The sequence below is a fragment of the Electrophorus electricus genome, chromosome 22, assembly GCF_041902795.1.
Source record: "Electrophorus electricus isolate QZ-2024a chromosome 22, ASM4190279v1, whole genome shotgun sequence".
Classification (NCBI taxonomy): Eukaryota; Metazoa; Chordata; class Actinopteri; order Gymnotiformes; family Gymnotidae; genus Electrophorus; species Electrophorus electricus.
The window spans coordinates 7,354,878-7,373,170 of record NC_137518.1 but is presented as its reverse complement, the minus strand read 5'-3'; the positions used below and the strand labels follow the sequence as shown (position 1 = coordinate 7,373,170).

At 36.3% G+C, this 18,293-nt stretch overlaps 2 protein-coding genes across 2 annotated transcripts; both read left to right on the top strand.

The window, feature by feature from the left end:
- Nucleotides 1–3,269: 3,269 nt before the first annotated feature.
- Nucleotides 3,270–6,711, top strand: hoxc13b (homeobox C13b). Its single transcript, XM_027001941.2, has 2 exons — nt 3,270–3,927; nt 6,019–6,711. The coding sequence occupies exons 1-2, from the start codon at nt 3,270–3,272 to the stop codon at nt 6,276–6,278; spliced, it is 918 nt and encodes a 305-aa protein (XP_026857742.1). The 3' UTR covers nt 6,279–6,711.
- A 6,460-nt stretch (nt 6,712–13,171) lies between these two features.
- Nucleotides 13,172–16,871, top strand: hoxc12b (homeobox C12b). Its single transcript, XM_027001942.3, has 2 exons — nt 13,172–13,822; nt 14,773–16,871. The coding sequence occupies exons 1-2, from the start codon at nt 13,201–13,203 to the stop codon at nt 15,009–15,011; spliced, it is 861 nt and encodes a 286-aa protein (XP_026857743.1). The 5' UTR covers nt 13,172–13,200; the 3' UTR covers nt 15,012–16,871.
- Nucleotides 16,872–18,293: the final 1,422 nt, after the last annotated feature.

Genomic DNA, 18,293 nt, shown 5'->3' with positions numbered 1-18,293 from the left:
TTACCTTTAAAACTTTTACTTGAGATCACTCACACAGGACTACCTCATTCTTCTTTTCATTTGAAACGTTTGGAGTCTATATTTTAAATGTTTTCATGTTAGTTTCTCATAACGACATAGGCTGCGGTGTGTGAGAAATTGTTTGACATGCTTGAATTATATGTGTCCCACTTTTCAGTAAAATCAAAATTCTATCACAATCATCTTAACTCCTAATTCCGTCCCCAAAACGGTCCCTAAAATAGAAATAGATCAACGTTAAAAGGTTTAACAAACTTTGGCGCAGGCTAAGAATGTAGTGAGTCAGCTTTCTAGAACTTTCTCGTGTTTTGTAAAATCTGTTTCTCACCACAGACCTGTAATAGCGCAACCAAAGCTCCATACCTTTCATCTATTTATTCTTATGGGTGAGTTGTTACAGTATCGCCCTTAATGTCGTTATGTGAGAAGGGCATTCAAAATTAATGTGACATATTGTTGGATCACACAATTCCTCACTTCATTCTTTATAATGTATTATATAATTGGCGCTAGAAATGCTGTTAAAGAAACGGTACTGGCACACAAACAGAAGCAGGTTCGTTCCCCTTTATTGAAAAGAATTCGACAAAGAGTGATCAACATTAAAGCCGATATGATGTTTCTCAGCATCTTAGAAATCATATTATTAATCATATTATAATCTGTGAAGTTGTTATGAAGTTTACATATCAGCTAGACATTATAAGGCTAATTACTTAGGCTACGAATAAATCGAGTCTGACGTTCTTATATCATTTTAACTAAGACCTTTTAAGCGATAAACGTTTGGCATCTTTTATTCAAATGCACTGTAGACAACTACATGTAAAGCAGGCCTAAAACGCAAAGTCAGTATAAGCTAAGGTAGCTTTCATTGTTTGATTTGGATTTGTTTCTGTGTTTATAAAAAGGTTTTATTGTTGTCCTTTATGCAAATATTTATTCATATTTTATGAAATTTAGTCATGTGCTATGTCAGCGTCAGCAGATGGATCTATCCAAAACAAGGAAAATGAGTGATTCCAGACATTAACTAATACAGTGGTGCTCAATAAGCTCTAATTATGAAATTCACAACTCATGCATTCATACGTTAACAAAAAATAGCAATAGCACTGCGGCACGATTTTGAATTTTGAAACTAGTTTGCACAAATAATGTGCAACTATTAAAGACCTTTCTTTCCACTATTGGCATCATCCCGTGCTTCAAACGAAAAGCCTACATACTCAGACTTATTGGCACGATCTGGAGACCGCCGTCTAGACAAAGGGCCTCTTAACTTGAACTTGGACGTCTTAGACAGGGGTCTGTCTGCGGCTAGTCCTATTGTGAAGCACGGGAAGGGGGTGAAGAAGAATCTTCGTGTTCTGGGAGACTGTATAACGAATAGCTTATAGGTATAGTCTATTCGGTTTTGTAAGTTATTTAAAGTTATTTGAACTATTTGATTTACCATTCCAGAAGCAAAGAGCCTACCATTCTTAGTCACTGAAAAACTTTCTTTATCAGTAATTAACTACAATCATTGTTTACATATGTAGTTTGTAGCAAGTGAAGCACTTTGAATTAACTTTGTGCACGATAAGTGCTATATGAAGAAACTGGTCTTGCCTTGCCTTGAACGTTCCATATTTTTTATTTAGACTACCTTCAGTAAAGTATTAATAATGTTATGGGAGGAATATAAATATGGTTTTGTCGAGATAATCCCTCAGTTTATAATTAAACGTCCTGTTGTACTATTATGAAACACTTTCTCGATGTCATCATAGACCTATGACCTATTATGACGGATGTTAAGCATGATTCAAATGCTGCCGCCTACTCTGTTCAGTTGTTGCTCTCATTTGTAAATTTTGAATGTCCATGTAATCCTTTAAAATGTTCCCGTAATACTTTGACATTTTCACGTAGTCCTTTTAATGAAATGTAACCGTTCCTTTTGTTTACACTAATTTCAAAAGAGTGATTTGATTTAGATATTTTCTAATTTTCTAGTAACACGACTCGTGAAAACACTGTATGATTTTCTTGAATTCATGATAGTCAAATTTTCTAGTAGCATGACTCATGAAAAGCTCAGGATTGTGTTTTTAAAACGAATAAAAATGTATTCACTTGACTTGTTGCATTTGCGAAAAATCTTTAGTTATCCTTTAATGATTTTTTTTAATCCAGACATGTTACCTGCTTACTTTAAATACGTGTAATTTTAGCCCCACAACAACACACACATTTGATTCGCTTCAAAGAAAACGTCAAACGTTGAAAACTTGATTAAGAATTTAGACTGTAAATAAATAGCTTGACCATGTTTATCAGTTTCCAATTCTAGGTATCTTTACCTTTTTTTATAAAAGTTGTTTTAGTGAGCTATTTTTCAAAACATAGACGGTGTTATTTTAATATTTTAAGCGTTTTATTTGAACATAATGCTTAATTTGGGTAAACTGTGTATTACGCTTGTTCGTGTAAATAATGTGGTAACAGCAAAACGAATCCAAATCCGCTGGATACACGTTATATGCTAATTGAATCATAAGTGTTTCGCCTGCGTGTGAAGGTATCACTAATTATACCAAGATTGCCAGTAAACTCGACATCGCCAGAGTAAAGTTCGCTCTTGTCTCTCTAGACCGACAACGACCCTGGTTGTCTGAGTTTCTACCTTGACCTTGAACCTCCTGACAGCTAGTGTAAACGAATGGTGAAGATCTGGAAGTTATATGCCTACCCATTCAAACTTATTGATTTTCTTTCTATGTAGACACATTAGAGTTTCTATAGTACTTTAAAAGTTTGTTTAATTGTAATTATTTCTTCAGCTTTACAGATTTGTACATGTACATCTTGTGTAATTACCGGTGTCGCATTCTTTCTCCGCTCTCTCCGATCTCTCACACACATCTCTTACACACACCTTCTTTTTATGTAAGTATAATTAATTAATACATTAAAAATCTAGTGTCAGAGTTAGGTTATAAGACCTAATAGGGTGAAAAATATTTTAGACTTATCTCTATTCAGTACAGTTAGGTGTCTTTCCCTTTAAGCATAGGTCTGACCTCTCTACTAACTCAGCGGTCTTGTTAGGGTCACGTGTCAGCAAAAGCCACGGTCTTAATAATGAACCGGACACTTGAGGCTTGGTCGACGCGCATGCGCGTAGAAAGAAAAATGAGCTTGGAAGTGAGGTGTCCCTCTTCGAGCAGTCGACTTTAAAAAAAGCATCGACAGCTCGTGATATGACAGCTTCGCTGGTCCTGCATCCACACTGGGCGGACACCTTGATGTATGTGTATGAAAAAATCCCGATTGAAAATATTCCACATAAAAAACAAGCCATGGAGGGACTGAACGGAAACTGTCCTGCTACTCACTGCAGGGAAGTGATCTCTCACCCCGCGTTGGGGCGCCACTCTGGAAGTATACTGAGCCACCAGGGCTCGGTTTATCCGGACCCACCCGCGCAGGACACGGCTAGGCAGTGTCCTGCCCCGCAAACGTCCTCGGGTGCGGCGCTTGGTTATGGTTATCCTTTTGGGAGCCCTTATTACGGATGCCGTCTGTCGCATTCGCACAGCGCCAATGTGCAGCAAAAGCCGTGCTCCTACCATTCATCCGAGAAATATATGGAACCTAGCGGACTTACTGAAGAGCTTTCAAGCCGGTCCAAAGAATTTGCTTTTTACCCGAGCTTTACCGGCTCATACCAAACTGTCTCTGGCTATTTGGATATGTCAGTGATGCCAGGAATCAGCGCACATCCAGAACAACGGCACGATACTTTCATTCCAATGGATGGCTATAATCATTGGTCACTGTCGAATAGCTGGGACGGCCAGGTATATTGTTCCAAGGAGCAGTCTCAGTCAAGTCACCTCTGGAAGTCCCCCTTTCCAGGTATAGGCGAGGCCAATAATAAATTGGTCCAAACTAATCAAATTTAAATTATATTTATGCGGATTCATTACTACACAGAAAATGTAAACACCGTGTGCGTGTGTGCGCGCGCGTGTGTGAACGCGTGCGCGTATGTGCGGGGCGGGGGGGAGCGTGTTTGACTGAAAAAGAAACTTTTCAAAGTCCAAACATGCTTTAATGTAGTAATTATGATCAGGTCAATAGTCTACATTTCAGGATATTCTCAGTTTTTTAAAATATCCTGCTTCAGAACAAGCTGACTAGTACGACGAAAGGATTTGAATTTTGGGCTGAATTCTTTATCCTTATATTACATTAATTATGTTAAGTGTTTAACAACAACAAGCATATTTTGTATGTACTGGTAGGCAAATAGTATGTGGCTTGCATTTTTATAATAGGATTTTTATAAGCACATAATAATAATAATTATTATTAGTAGTAGTAGTAGTATTGTTGTTGTTATTGAATTATATATATATATATATATATATATATATATATATATATATATATATATATATAGTGTGTGTGTGTGCGCGTGCGCACGCATGCGTGTGTACGTGTTTCATAGGGTGGGTGATGGGAGTTTGGGGGCGTGCTGGTGAGCTAGAATACAGGCATAGGCCTCCCTTTGTATTTATAAGTGCATATGTTTGTTTGCAGGGTCAGTTCATCTTCTAAATATCTGATAAAACATTCTATGGTTGTAGGATTGGCCCTTATGTAAACTACCATACCTAAATATCAAAATCTGTTTCCGAATATTTGTTTCACTTCCAGTTTGGTCTCCTGATTCCAGGTCTAGTTAACAGTTATCATATAGAGGCGGATAACCGAAGTACCAAAATAGAACATTTTTCATCACATACTGATATTACCAACTACTGATAGTCTGTCTTCAATTCTTAGCAGTTCCAGAATCTGGAACATCTCCAAACATCTCTATGGCATGTTAGCCGCCTTTTTTATTAGGTTACAGTCTGTTTCTCTACTGCCTTCAGTAATATTGTTTATTAACTGTTCTGTATGACCCTTTAAGTGATGCTTGTTCGTTTTTAATCTTAGTTCACGTATGATTTAATTAAATATTGCCTTAATGACAAAGTAGACATACAAAAGGGAAAAAGCAACAGTCCACTGAACTAATGTGAAACGCGAAATTGAGCATCGATGAACCATGTTAAATTAGTTTGTTATTGATAATGATTATATTTGTTACACCTGAGTCTTCACAATTTCCGTTTGATTCATTGTGTGTATAAAATAAACCACCGCGTAATAACACCGCGCAAAGCTATATGCAAGCATTCCTTACAAAGCGTTTAGTCAAATTCCATACATATTTAACATATCCGTTAACTTGTATACATGAAATGTAGACTTTTTGCAAGTTCTGCTAATTCTCTGATTAACACAAGTTTTTATAAATTTGAGTCATACGAAGTCAACCAAAAAACCCATGGGTAACTGGGTAATTTATTAAGAAGAACCTGACATTTCATTCGTGAATATGAAGTTCAAGGTTGAATTGCGGAAAGAAAAAAAGTTAATGTATCACATAGCCTACGTATTAGATATTCATTATATTCTGTGACTGCACGTGAGTTATTTGCCATCACGCTTTGTTTGCTACTCGGAGTGTTTGTCTGGCTCAAACTGGAGGGCGTTAGTCAAATATTGTTGAATTGTTGGACTGGTATTTATGATTTAATTGTCTGCGTGTGTGTGTATATATATATATGTTGTGGGTTAAAGTTAATACAATCAATCAAATATTCCAGGTTTAATAAGAGACTGATTGTGTTCACTGATTTTCCGTTTAAAATCAGTCAAAACTGCTCATTCAAATTAGGCAAATGAAAGTATGCTAACTCGATTCTTGCCAGATTTTTGGTGTTTAAATACATCACAGTGACTGGAATGGGACGGACTCGGAAAGTTTCGAGACTTTTTAGAATGGAGTTCAATTCGAAGTGAAAATTTAATATTCTCTCTTTTTTTCAAAAATGATATGTGTGCTTTGGCTAGATTAATTTTTTTATTTTGTCCTTACTTGACTCTTTTTAGACGTGGTGCCACTGCAGCCTGAAGCCAATAGCTACCGTCGTAGCCGCAAGAAGCGGGTGCCTTACACCAAGATCCAGTTAAAAGAGCTTGAGAAAGAGTACGCCTCCAGCAAATTCATCACCAAAGACAAGAGACGGCGCATCTCATGCGCTACTAACCTGTCCGAACGCCAGGTCACAATCTGGTTCCAGAACCGACGTGTAAAGGAAAAGAAATTCGTCTTTAAATCGAAGTCAAACACCCACATGCAGGCCACCTGATTCGAGTCCAAGTACGAAATAACTTTTAAAGAGTTGATTTGAAGTACCGAAATATTTATATAATAAATGCAATGCCTGGTGTACCTTGCCTCCCAAATTTCTGGACCATATCGAAGGACGCTGACATAGTAACTCTTTGAAAATTAATTGAATTTAACTAATCTATTACTATGATGCATCGTCAGATTACACCTTAGGTGCTCCGCACTTCTTTGAGGGCTACAATGAATCGCTATGAACGAAATATTATAATATTCATAAAGCTCGCGTTCCAAAGTCTTGTATCTGACCCCAAGGGTGTAAACACGGCTGCTATTGTAAAATTGTATAGTGCCATGCGTTATTATTTAAATAAGATTTCCTTGTGTCATAGTAGTTATAAATTGCTTACGCAGTTCTCTCATTCTCATTCTCTCTGTTATGTTGAATTTGGATATTAAAGAGTAATATTGCACGTTCCTTATCCTGGTTATGTAGCGTGTTTGTGTCTTTCCTAATGTGTGCATTATTTTTATGAACAGTTTTTGGTTATACAAAGTTTACATGGGCTATGAGTATGCAGAAATATATTCGTCTGAATTACTCCTAAAATCTCAACGTCACTAGCAACGGTGGTATCTTAGTGGTTCAGGTGCTTAGCTTGTAATCGGAAGGTTGCTGGTTCAAGCCCCACTCTCAAGATGTACGCGGTCATAATTGTAAGTCGCTTTGGATAAAAGCGTCAGGTAAATGTAGCAACCACAGGTATCGACATTAACTGTGTAACCAAACAATGTGGATTACTGTGTCGGTTTTGGGTTTTTTTTTCTTTGTTATTATTGCTCTATTGTGTATCGCCATTCACACCTCTGTATTGCTGTGGGGGTTTATAATAATAAGATAGATACAACTGCACAAATATTCGTCTTAATTGATTCGTGCATGCTATATGCAAGCATTCCTTAGAAAGGAATAGTTGAAATCACAATTCATACAAGTTAGGGTATGGATTACAGAATATGACACAGTTTTGTAATAAATTCAACACTTCTATAATCCATTATATTGCTAAAGGAAAACTTCACCGAAATAATTTACAACAATGACTTGACAATGACTTAAAAAGTAGAGATACGACAGATAACATTGATTTAAAATGTAGAGATTGGACAGAAATCATTCACATAATGTAGTACCCGGTCTCATGCAGCATTACCTTGTTGATATTTATTCATGTACATCGAAATAATTTAATATTGATATCTATTAGATGCATAAAGGGCAAAGTGTGTGTGGGTTCTTTTTTCAACCAAAGATAATGACACCTTTGACACTATTGCCGACCTTTCTAAACTATGTTTAGAATGCATAGCTGGTAAACAGAACTGTCCGGGGATTAAACAGAAATGTCCGAGTATTAAAGCCAATTTTTCATTCACCAGGACGCCGTAATGATGAAGGTTCAAATCACGTTGAATTACAGAATAGTTCAAAAGTAAACAATGGAAATATTACATTGAGTGTTAAATATTTTAACATAATATCACTGAACGAAATTAATTAATTTACGTTGTTTTTACCATTAGTTATATTATGTTGATAGTAGATATCATAACCTTTATCTATTTTATTCATGCATTTATTGCATTGTATGTTCATTTCATTTTCCTTCGGGACCATTAAAGTGTTATATTTTTCTGATCTAGATGGGGCAAAATACGGTTTATAAACAGTTTCTGTTGTAACAGTTTAGCTAAAAGTTTAGATTCAAGCTATGTTATAGTTATACTTTAAAATAGGTTAGTCTACAACTTCACGGCTTATCTTGAAATTGTATACGCTGAGGTTGCTTCCAGACCAAACTGTATAGTTGCTTCCAGAGCCTAGATAGGAATCTAGTTTCCTATTGGTAGGCTATAATACCAGCCTTGAGTGACATGGCTCGTCGTCTATCGTGTCTTCATGCGACTCTTGACCATGACTATGCAGTCTCTTAGAGCTTGACACAAAAAAGCTGAGAAAAAAAGAAAGTGAGGCATATCTACTGTTCAAACCGTTCAAGATCAACAGCAATATTTCAAAGTAGTCTTCATTCGTGACATGTCAAATGTTTATTTTTTTCTTTAAATGTACCATTACGCTTTCATCGTAGCCCAACACCTTCTCGAACCCCATATCTAAAGTAAGACTTGAAAACTATTCTAATTATATAACATGCACACGCTGAATAGCCGTGAGTCTGTAGCACGATATTTTTATTATAGATAACAGGAAGAGCACTGACGTCTTCAATGTATGCACCCTGCTGACTTGTAGAAAAAGTCTTCTTTTTTCATGTCGTGATTTATTGGCTACCGATTAAGACAAATAATGAACCTGCCTACAGGGAAACCGAACTGGCCCAAAAAATCGATATTGTAACCCATAAGACATGGCGCTCATTATAGCAGGTAAGTGTGTCTGAGATTAGTTATAATGCTCACGTTAACACTGCCCTCTTTCATAATACAGTTTTGTACAGTAGCGTGGTGGATAGGGGGAGGCAACTGCACACTAAAGGGTCGCCCCACATAATTATTTATTGAGGCACAGTTTGCGTATGCAGAATATGTGATTTTTACATCTAAAATTAACGGGCATATAATTACATTAAAGCATTGGCTTTATATTATTTGTCTATATTATGGTGGCAACTGGGGTGCCAAGCCTTTTCTAGTTTTCCTATAGTGACCAAACCTGTGCCACCCATGTGACTACGCCCTGGCTTTGTGTAAATTTAAGTTTCTGCAATGACTTTTAACGGCCTACGGCCTATAGGCACGGTAACTGTGAGCTATTATCAGATTACAATAATCTCCTAATAATAAATCTTAAATTTAGGTTAGAGTGGATTGAAACTTTTGAAATAATTAAATCAAAGGGATTTGGATTGTGAAGATTGTTCATTATGTTTGAGTATGGGTTACGTTTGGAATTCTTTATTTTCATTATAACAAACACGTTTAGCAGACTTTCTGTGCAATCCTGTTATTGCAATTCCCACTGAGATTGCTGTATCCTACTCACAAAATTATTAACAAAAGCCAGCATGACAAAATAAAGATTTTTAATAGATTTTGCAATTTTATACTCAAGTTTGCTACGACCTTTTTTTTTGGGGGGGGGGGGGGGGGGGTCGTGTTGATATTGATTTAAAAGTAATTCATTTTACATAATTTTTTATATTCATTTATTTTTTTAAATAATTGTTAAAAGCAATAATAGCAACCTTACTACTTACACAAGCTGTTAAGACTATGTATGTTATTATTTTGTTTGTAATTAGAAAAAAACGATTTAGTCAAAATTTATGTTTCTAAATAGGCCTGGAAATTCACGCATTTGTTTTGCTTTCTTTTCAGTCATCTATACATGAAGGGGATCAATTACTTTTTAGTATCCAAAGCTTAGATCTAATTAAACTACCAGCTTGACTTTCAGTATATGTTTGTAGGCCTCAGGCCAGAACAATAACAATAACAATTACCTTAGCCTACTTCTTTCCAACTTATAATAATAAGCTGCATATGACCTACAACCGCTACGTGGAAAGCAATAGCAGAAATTTAAACGAACTTCAGATTTAACCATTTGTCGGCATAATACATTGGAATGCATGGTGCTGATCTTGCAGTTTATGTATCTGTGTTTATGTACAGATAGCATTTATTTACAAAATTTGATTACAATAAGATTTGTTTTTGAATAAGATGTGAAGATATTCATGTTAATAGCCTACTTGAAATGATGTTAAGGACAAGGGTTACACGGTAGCCTACATCCATGTGCGCATATAATCAATTAACCACAACGCTAAATGTTTTAAGAGAACAGGTTTTATTATTCTCTAAATTTCACAGATACGTTGTGATCACGTTCGGCTTCAGACAAAACTTTTCTTCAGGCATGTACTTCTTTTCATTAACGAAATTGTTGGTGTTATTCACAACAGCTTATTTAACATAAATGCATAATTGAGATATAGAAAAAAATACTACTAATAAAAAAATTTCCCTTTTAACTTGAAAAAAACTAGTAAAGCCAACTAGTACGATTATCAAATTTTATAAAAGATACTGATTTCAAACGCCACGCCCCAAACGCCGAAGAGACGGCGCGTGACAGCCTCTCGTGGTGAGGGAGAGTAACTGTAGGCATGCTTTGTGAGTCTAGATCTTGGTATAATAATTTTAATCCTGCTGGACGCTGCATGCGTGATTTAGCCAACGTTTAGTGTACAATAATTATGTATGTTATGTATACATTGTAAACAGTTTTTTCCCCGTGTTTGAGACCTTTTAAACTACTTAACGTGAAGGTGCCAACTCAGCAGACGTAGCTGTTTTGAAAGCGGTCCATTTAGTTAACATGTGGCATTGCACATGCTTACCGACATGATATTTTTTGTAGGCCTACACATTCACAGTTTTGCACATATGCCACACAGTAAATCATCGTTTTGTGGTGGGAAAATATGTTTCAAAATTAAAATTTTCATCTCTCTCTCTCTCTCTCTCTCTCTCTCTCTCTCTCTCTCTCTCTCTCTGTGTGTGTGTGTGTGTGTGTGTGTGTGTGTATGTGTGTGTGTGTGAATGTGTTTGTTTTCATAAAATTGCACAATAAAAGAAATATATATGGTTAATTCGAGAACGTCTGTTCTTTCTTCAGCTTTTATTTTATGTCCCTAATTCCTAATTCTGGTACGACTTTTTAATCGACTTAATTATGAAGCTTTATGTTCAGTGTTGCTGAGTTAAGTTCTGTTAATGGTTTGAGCTGTGGTATTAATCATTTTGTTTAGTTTAATACTATCGAAAGTATCGAAAACACAAATACACAATACATATGGTCACAAATACAGAATACATATGGTAATAACACAGGTTGATGTAAATGGAATTGATGTTAAATCTGCTGTTATTGGTACACACACATACACACACACACACACACACACACACACACACACAAGGTTTAATTTTCCAAAGGATAATTATCTAAAGGCACATAGTTCTTTAATTTTGTTTTTCATAAGAAAGTTTAAGTTTTCTTCGCATAAAAAAAATGATCTTACCAACGACAACGGCAAAGGAAGCAAAAACTCTTTGGTTACGCTTCTGTCAAGTCTGGTCTGGGATTCCGAGACGGTCGTTTCGATAGACATCAGTGCACTAGACAGTGACCTTGAACTGACGACGCGCCAATGGGAATCGCCCTTCTGTATAAACGAAAAGCACAAAAGGAAATGACTAACTATAAAGCCAAAGAGACACAAGCAAAAGGGCTTTAAACATTTTTAAACAACTTGTGTTTAAAATGTGTTTCTTAATGCGAACCATATGGAAAGATTTTCGAAGAATATTGATTTATCGGACACAGCTAAATGATTTTGTGGGTTTTGTGGTTTCCTGAGAAGCATTATACCATAGGCCAGAATGTTTTTGTGTATGTAAGCGCGTAGTTTCGAGAGATGTCCAAGCTAGGCCAGTAAGTTATGTACTAACTCATGAGAAAATATCTGAAAATTGGTTCGAGTTTTCAGGAAAAATCGTGTTCAATCATCTTAGAGGAATTGTATAACTCATCTATTCTGCTGCTTTATTGTTCAGTGGTTGTATCTTAACAAACATGGCCTCCTCGCTTGGGTGGCGGGACAGGGTTCGTATGTTTGAAAGTGATTGGTTCCTGAGGACATGTCTATCCATACCTTCTATTTTCGAAAGAGAGCTATATCTATTATTTTCTGGTGTTCATATTTTCTGAATGTTTATATTTGCATATTACCTCGCCTGTTAACACAACTAACCTACGATCGTCATTACGACGATAAAATCTATTCCAATGATCTTTTAGTGTAAATAAATAGCCAGTGCTTTTTCTTTATTATTCACTATGTGGATTGTTATTTTGTAAAGTATATACTCTATATTGGCACATCCGTCATCAGGCATTCTTTACTTTAGAAAATAGTTTCATTATTTCGTGAAAGGACTATTTTTCGACCATAAATCTCCATTAGATGGCTAGCTTGCTTAAAATAATGAAACTATCTAAAAATATCGGAATTTCTTAAATATCCCACTTTGGCGAATAGCAAATTTAATAGTATCCAGTGTTTAAAGGCAAACAGTCTTTGTCTATTAGAAACATGATCTCTACAACAAATTCAATCTTCAAGTGTTTGGTTTCCACTCTATAACGAGTTTCATGGTTTATTGCGTCATTATTTTGCATATGTTGTCAACTAAATATAAATATTCTACGAATATAAGAGAAGTGACTTTGTATATCTCAAAAACTGGCCTGTAAAAGGGGGTCTCTCCGCTTTATGTGGCATTCATTTTATTTCTAAGTTTACGTAAAACAAAGTCCCTTATTCGATAGTTACGAAACGATTAGATCGTGCTAAATACAATTATTAATGCCGTTAAAATGTTTGAATTGTCAACAGCAAAGGCAACATTTCTCAAAGCTTCTAATTAATGGAATTAATCAAAAACGTCTGACAAAGACGTTTGTCGCAACGTCTTTTTTTGCGACAAAATGCAAAACAAAAACAAAAAACTGCCAATTTAGCCCTACAAAAAATTGATAGATAGCCTATCCTTTGCCGTAGGTTAGGTTATAAGAAATCTATTAAAATATGTTATTCAAGGTTTTACTCTTTTTGGCTCAAATATTTTATTCTTAGAAATGTTTATAGCGGTTTTAAAACCTTATAAAATCAGTAAACCAGAAGTTGTTTTGTTTGGTCAGACATTGAACCCGGTGGGTGGCACTCTGTGTAATACAACTTCACCAGTGCCACGTGACTTACACACAGCCAATGGGGCGCGCCGCTTGTTTCAACTACGTTAAATGTCAGATTGCTATAAACTAGAAGCTCTTGTTCGGGCCCGCCGAAATGGGCGAGCATAACCTCCTTAATACCGGGATTGTGGGACCTTTGGTAAACATACACACCGGAGACACCTTTTACCTCCCAAACTTTCGTGCTTCTGGGGGACAACTGGCGGGTCTACCTTCCCTCCCTTACCCAAGAAGGGACAATGTTTGTTCCCTACCTTGGAGTCAGTCGGAGCAATGCAACGGATACACTCAGTCCTTCTTTAGCAACCCCGTCACCCTGAACCCCGCATTTAACCGAGCATGTGAGATTACACGGCAAGAGGAGAACAAATGCTTTTACAGCTGTGGTGGCTGCACAGTCAATGGTGTAAGTAATAACCGCGAAAACTTCGCCGACAATGCAAACCTTAAACGTGGTGAAAGAGCGGGAGATGAATCGTCGGTGTCCATAACGGCAGAGCACGGACTGCACAATTCGAACATGATGGGCGGAGATAGGATATACTCTAAATATGAGTACGGACCCACTGTAGAGAATCTGACGCAAGACCCGCCATCCTGTAACTCCCTGGAATCGGACTCTGGTTCGTCACAAAACGAAGGGGGCAAAGCCCCAGGCATCCTCACGCATACAATATCATCCGTTGGCCCACCCGCAAACGGAACAGCACCGGGAGGTGAGTAGGCTCTATTTATGTGACAGTCTGTTTCGATCCCTGCGCGTTTTGAATTCTTAATGCTCTTTTAGGATGCGTAGTTGTAGCTGCCCCCATTCATGAAAGGGACGGAATACAAACAGTGCAGCAAATGCAAAAATACTTGCACGTTATGATAGGCAGCACTAGGCTTTACATTATGCTCTTTAAAGAACCGTAAAGGCTTACTGCGCTATAAAATAAGACGCATGTATCTGTTGAGGAAAGCAAATTTTATTTCTCAAAAAAAGTATTTTTCCTTTAAAAAAAAAAATCACTCTATATTCCTAAGTCTTAAACTGTCAAACAAGGGTCATGGAGGTGGGAGTGCAGATGTTTGCACTGGATATTTAACGCACTCAGAAAGAAATAACACAGAGTATTATGGTTTAAAGCTATATAAATGATCATGCTTATACGCATGTCCCCAATTTGTTTTAACATGTACTGACGTATAACTAAAAAAAAAACTAAAAACAAGACGAAAAGATCACTTTTTTTCACTTACAAAATCAATGGTCCTTTCAGGTTAACAAAATATAATGTGTTATGTACTGATAGTGCAGGCCTATTGCGTAATTTATTTGACAACTACCAACAAGTTCAAAACACCACATTACACGCTGGCCTAGTTTAAGATTTCTTAAGCACTGTAGTTTTGACCATATGTTAAAAACAATCAGGTGTTTGAAAAGACCGATCAGATATTCTTAAGAAAATTATATACAAAGGATAAACATTTTATATTGCCAATATTTGAATGAAAAAGTCGACATCCAGCAGAAAGAACCAAAAAGATATGCTTTTGATGACATTCTAGGCTAACTGAAGCATTTGTGTCCTTTGACATTTCTGGTATTGTTTCTAAAAAATGCGTAATGTTGCGTGAATGCTCAGTTTTCCCTCTTCATTTTCCCAATCTGTCACCACAGATGCGACGTGGTACCCTGTGCATACAAGGACCCGCAAGAAGCGCAAACCGTACTCCAAACTACAGCTGGCCGAACTAGAGAGTGAATTTATGCTCAACGAATTCATCACCCGTCAGCGACGAAGGGAGCTTTCGGACCGGCTCAGTCTATCGGACCAGCAAGTGAAAATATGGTTCCAGAACCGTCGCATGAAGAAGAAAAGACTGTTGCTAAGAGAACAGGCTCTGTCCTTCTTTTAAGGGGAGCAAAATCAATTGTAAATTTCAGGACAGAGAAAAATATGCTCATACAGAAGTTCCCAATATAGGTTAACAAGAATGATATAAAGATTTTGATTTCAACACCAACAAACGTATCAAGACACATCTCTTGACACGAGTCTACCCTTAGTTTAATAGAACGCCACCAAATAGAAATCGTTAAAAATACACTAAAATATTGGTGACTGGCTTTAATGGTACTGCATAGTAACATATTAACCATTGAAAGAGTTCTTGAAATGAACACGCATCGCATGAAATTTTCCAAACAGGAAAATCGTTATTTGAGGTCTGTTATAGAAATCAAGCAAAAATAGTGTACACTGGTATAGCATGTCCAGCATATATGCCTAAATATCTAAATACAAAGGCAGGGCACAAAAGGGATATAAAAGAGACTAGGTCGGTATGCATGATTAAAAAAGACACCTGAAAGCAACTTTCTAAGTCCCCATTGGTCTTCTGTATCGAAAACAGACAGGTGACATTTCTAACTGAACCCATGATCAACGATCTGATTCCCTAAACCAAACAATAATATAAATTGTTTCTCGTTCACGTGATTACGCTTGGTTTAAGTAAACTTTGTCTCCCACATGCGCGTCACTGGGGGCGTTCAGAGTCAACAAATGTATAATTGGATAGTGAACGTTGTAGGAGAGTGGGTAACTGGGTGATAGTTAGTGCTGCTATTTTTGGACGCAAAGTTGATCAGCAGAACGTGGGAGTGTAGAACTATTGTTCAGTTCTGAATAATATTTACAACAAGTGTATATTTACTGCAATAATACTCGACAGTATGTGGAATGTTTGCATACACACCTTCCGGTACTTTCACACAACCCATATACATTTTATTCCCATGAATATTTGAAAAAGCTTGGTATATTAAATAACGTTTATATTAAATAAAGAGATTTTGTTAGTGCTAAGTTACATCTAGGCTACGTCTACGCAAATCATATGACTAAATAATCTATATTTTCTCAAAAAGCAGTCCTTTACTGTAGTATTTCACAAGAGAATGTATTTACTTTATCCCAGCCTATATGTCTATTAAATACGCCTGGGATTTAAGAGTTATCTATTGACCATATAATGGATTTGAATGATACATTTGAATGCGTTTGCCTGTTTTACTAAAAACCAAAACATATCCAAGAAACGTTGTTAATCCCTATTGCCCTTACGTAAAGTCATGACGAGTAGCGAGATCAGGGGTACCACTAGGGATTTCGAGCCTCATGGAAAGATATTGGCCCCAATAAAAAAAAGTAACTAATATTCCAATAATGTTTTAAGGATCCATTCACAAGCCCTTAGAATGGTCCTAACTATTCCCCCACATGGCGCCTTTGAGTAGGCTTAATTAATTAAATTACTTGCGAGACGATAAATAAATAAATAAATAAATAAATAAACAAGGCGCCAGTGATGTGAAAAACATCTCTCTGCATTTGCATAGCGATTGTTTTATGCATTTGAACATTCGTATTCTGTAGAGGGAATTAGATTTAACGGGCGAACTTAACTATTATTCGAAAAGTAGTAGAGCTTGTTCTGGTGCAGTATTTGCATGCAATAGAGGTCTATTTAAATGACTCTGCTGCTCCTCGTACTATTCTTCTCATTTTTCGCAAAACATAATGTTTGTTTGAGTTATGTGTGAAAATAGAAAACTGTGATACTAGTCTTGGAATGAATAACGCAGCAGCCTGTTTTGCTCTTGTTTGTTTAGCTGCTCACTTCTGGGTTGCTACGTTTGCTTGTCAAATTAATATAACTTTCTGTACAAGTGTACGTGCCCGATTCACGTCTATTAAAATCTGTGAATGCTTCTATTGTGTTTGATGTCGACTCACTGATTAAACATTCATGTTGGACTTATTAAATCGCAATGTTCCTTTACATTTAATAATGAGCATTAATCTTTTAATTTCTTTTTATATGAAAACAAAATTTCTAAATCATTCAAAGAAATAAAATATGCTCCCAATCGACATGCTATTCAATGTTTGTATTCTGTTTCAGACGTCACGTTATAAGGTATTTCTAAGGCGCAAAAAGGACACAGTAAAATAACTTTCCAAGGAAAATCTTTTTCCCCTGTATTCTGCACGTTTTACCGTTTAAACAGTTTAGTTTGGTCAAACAAAAGTTATAAGTGTGTTCGCATTGCATTTTGATATTCGATTTTCGATATAGTCTTTGAATAAATATAGCCTAACACAGGACATTATGTTATAGGAGCATTAGTCTATAGCTTGGCCTGGCATGAATATCTGTACTATTTATAATAATAATATTAACAACAACAACAACAATAATAATAATAATAATAATAACTGTTTATTATTATTATTATTATTTATATGTATGCTGTTGTACCATGCCGTCCAATTACCTTGGCTGATAGATGCCTGTGAACAAATACGCGACATGTCTATATGTGCAGTGCCAAATGGTTAAAGTAGGCCTGGTCAGTACATCTCCCACTACACTTAGAGGCTTCATTATAAGAAGTGTGATTTTTGCAAAAGTTTCTTGCAAATTTCATTCAAATCGATTATTCGTGAGATTGGTGTGCATTCATAGTCCAAGATGAGACCTTGGCGTTAAAGTGGACATACACAGACTCGGAATTACCAGTAACAAAATTGTTAAAAGAAACTTTCAACCAGTCATGTTAGTTGGACCGTATAATACTTTTTATGCTGAAACGTTTTTAGAGTTTCTATGAGGCATGGTTTTTAAGTGACAGAGTAATGACATTTTACAATAAATACTATTGTTACACTTAAAACATCTAAACGTCTAAAAATGCGCAGGTATATGATATTCGCCTATTTTTAGCTCCAGGAACCTCTCTTCAAAGTCCACCAATGTTCTGCCAACATAGGGGGATTCCACTTTCATTGGTTCCGCTTTTCCATCCTATAAATAATTCTATAATAATGATCTGAATATACAGGATCAAAAATTATGGGTCGTAGAGAAGATCGGAAAACATAGGCCAGTTGTATAAAAATGCATAAGAAACATATTATTCCCACGTTAAACGCGGTAATTGTCTTTCTAGCCCTATGCAGGACTGGATTTTGCTTAAGTGATTACAAATCTAAAATAGTATAAAATATGCAGTAAACATTTTTGATCAGTTTGAAATTTAAACTCAACACTCGAGTTTGTTTTGGGTCTACCAATGTGTTTAATCGTTGTGCGATTTAAGTAGAGGTTTTGACTTTGAGACGTACTTGGAGC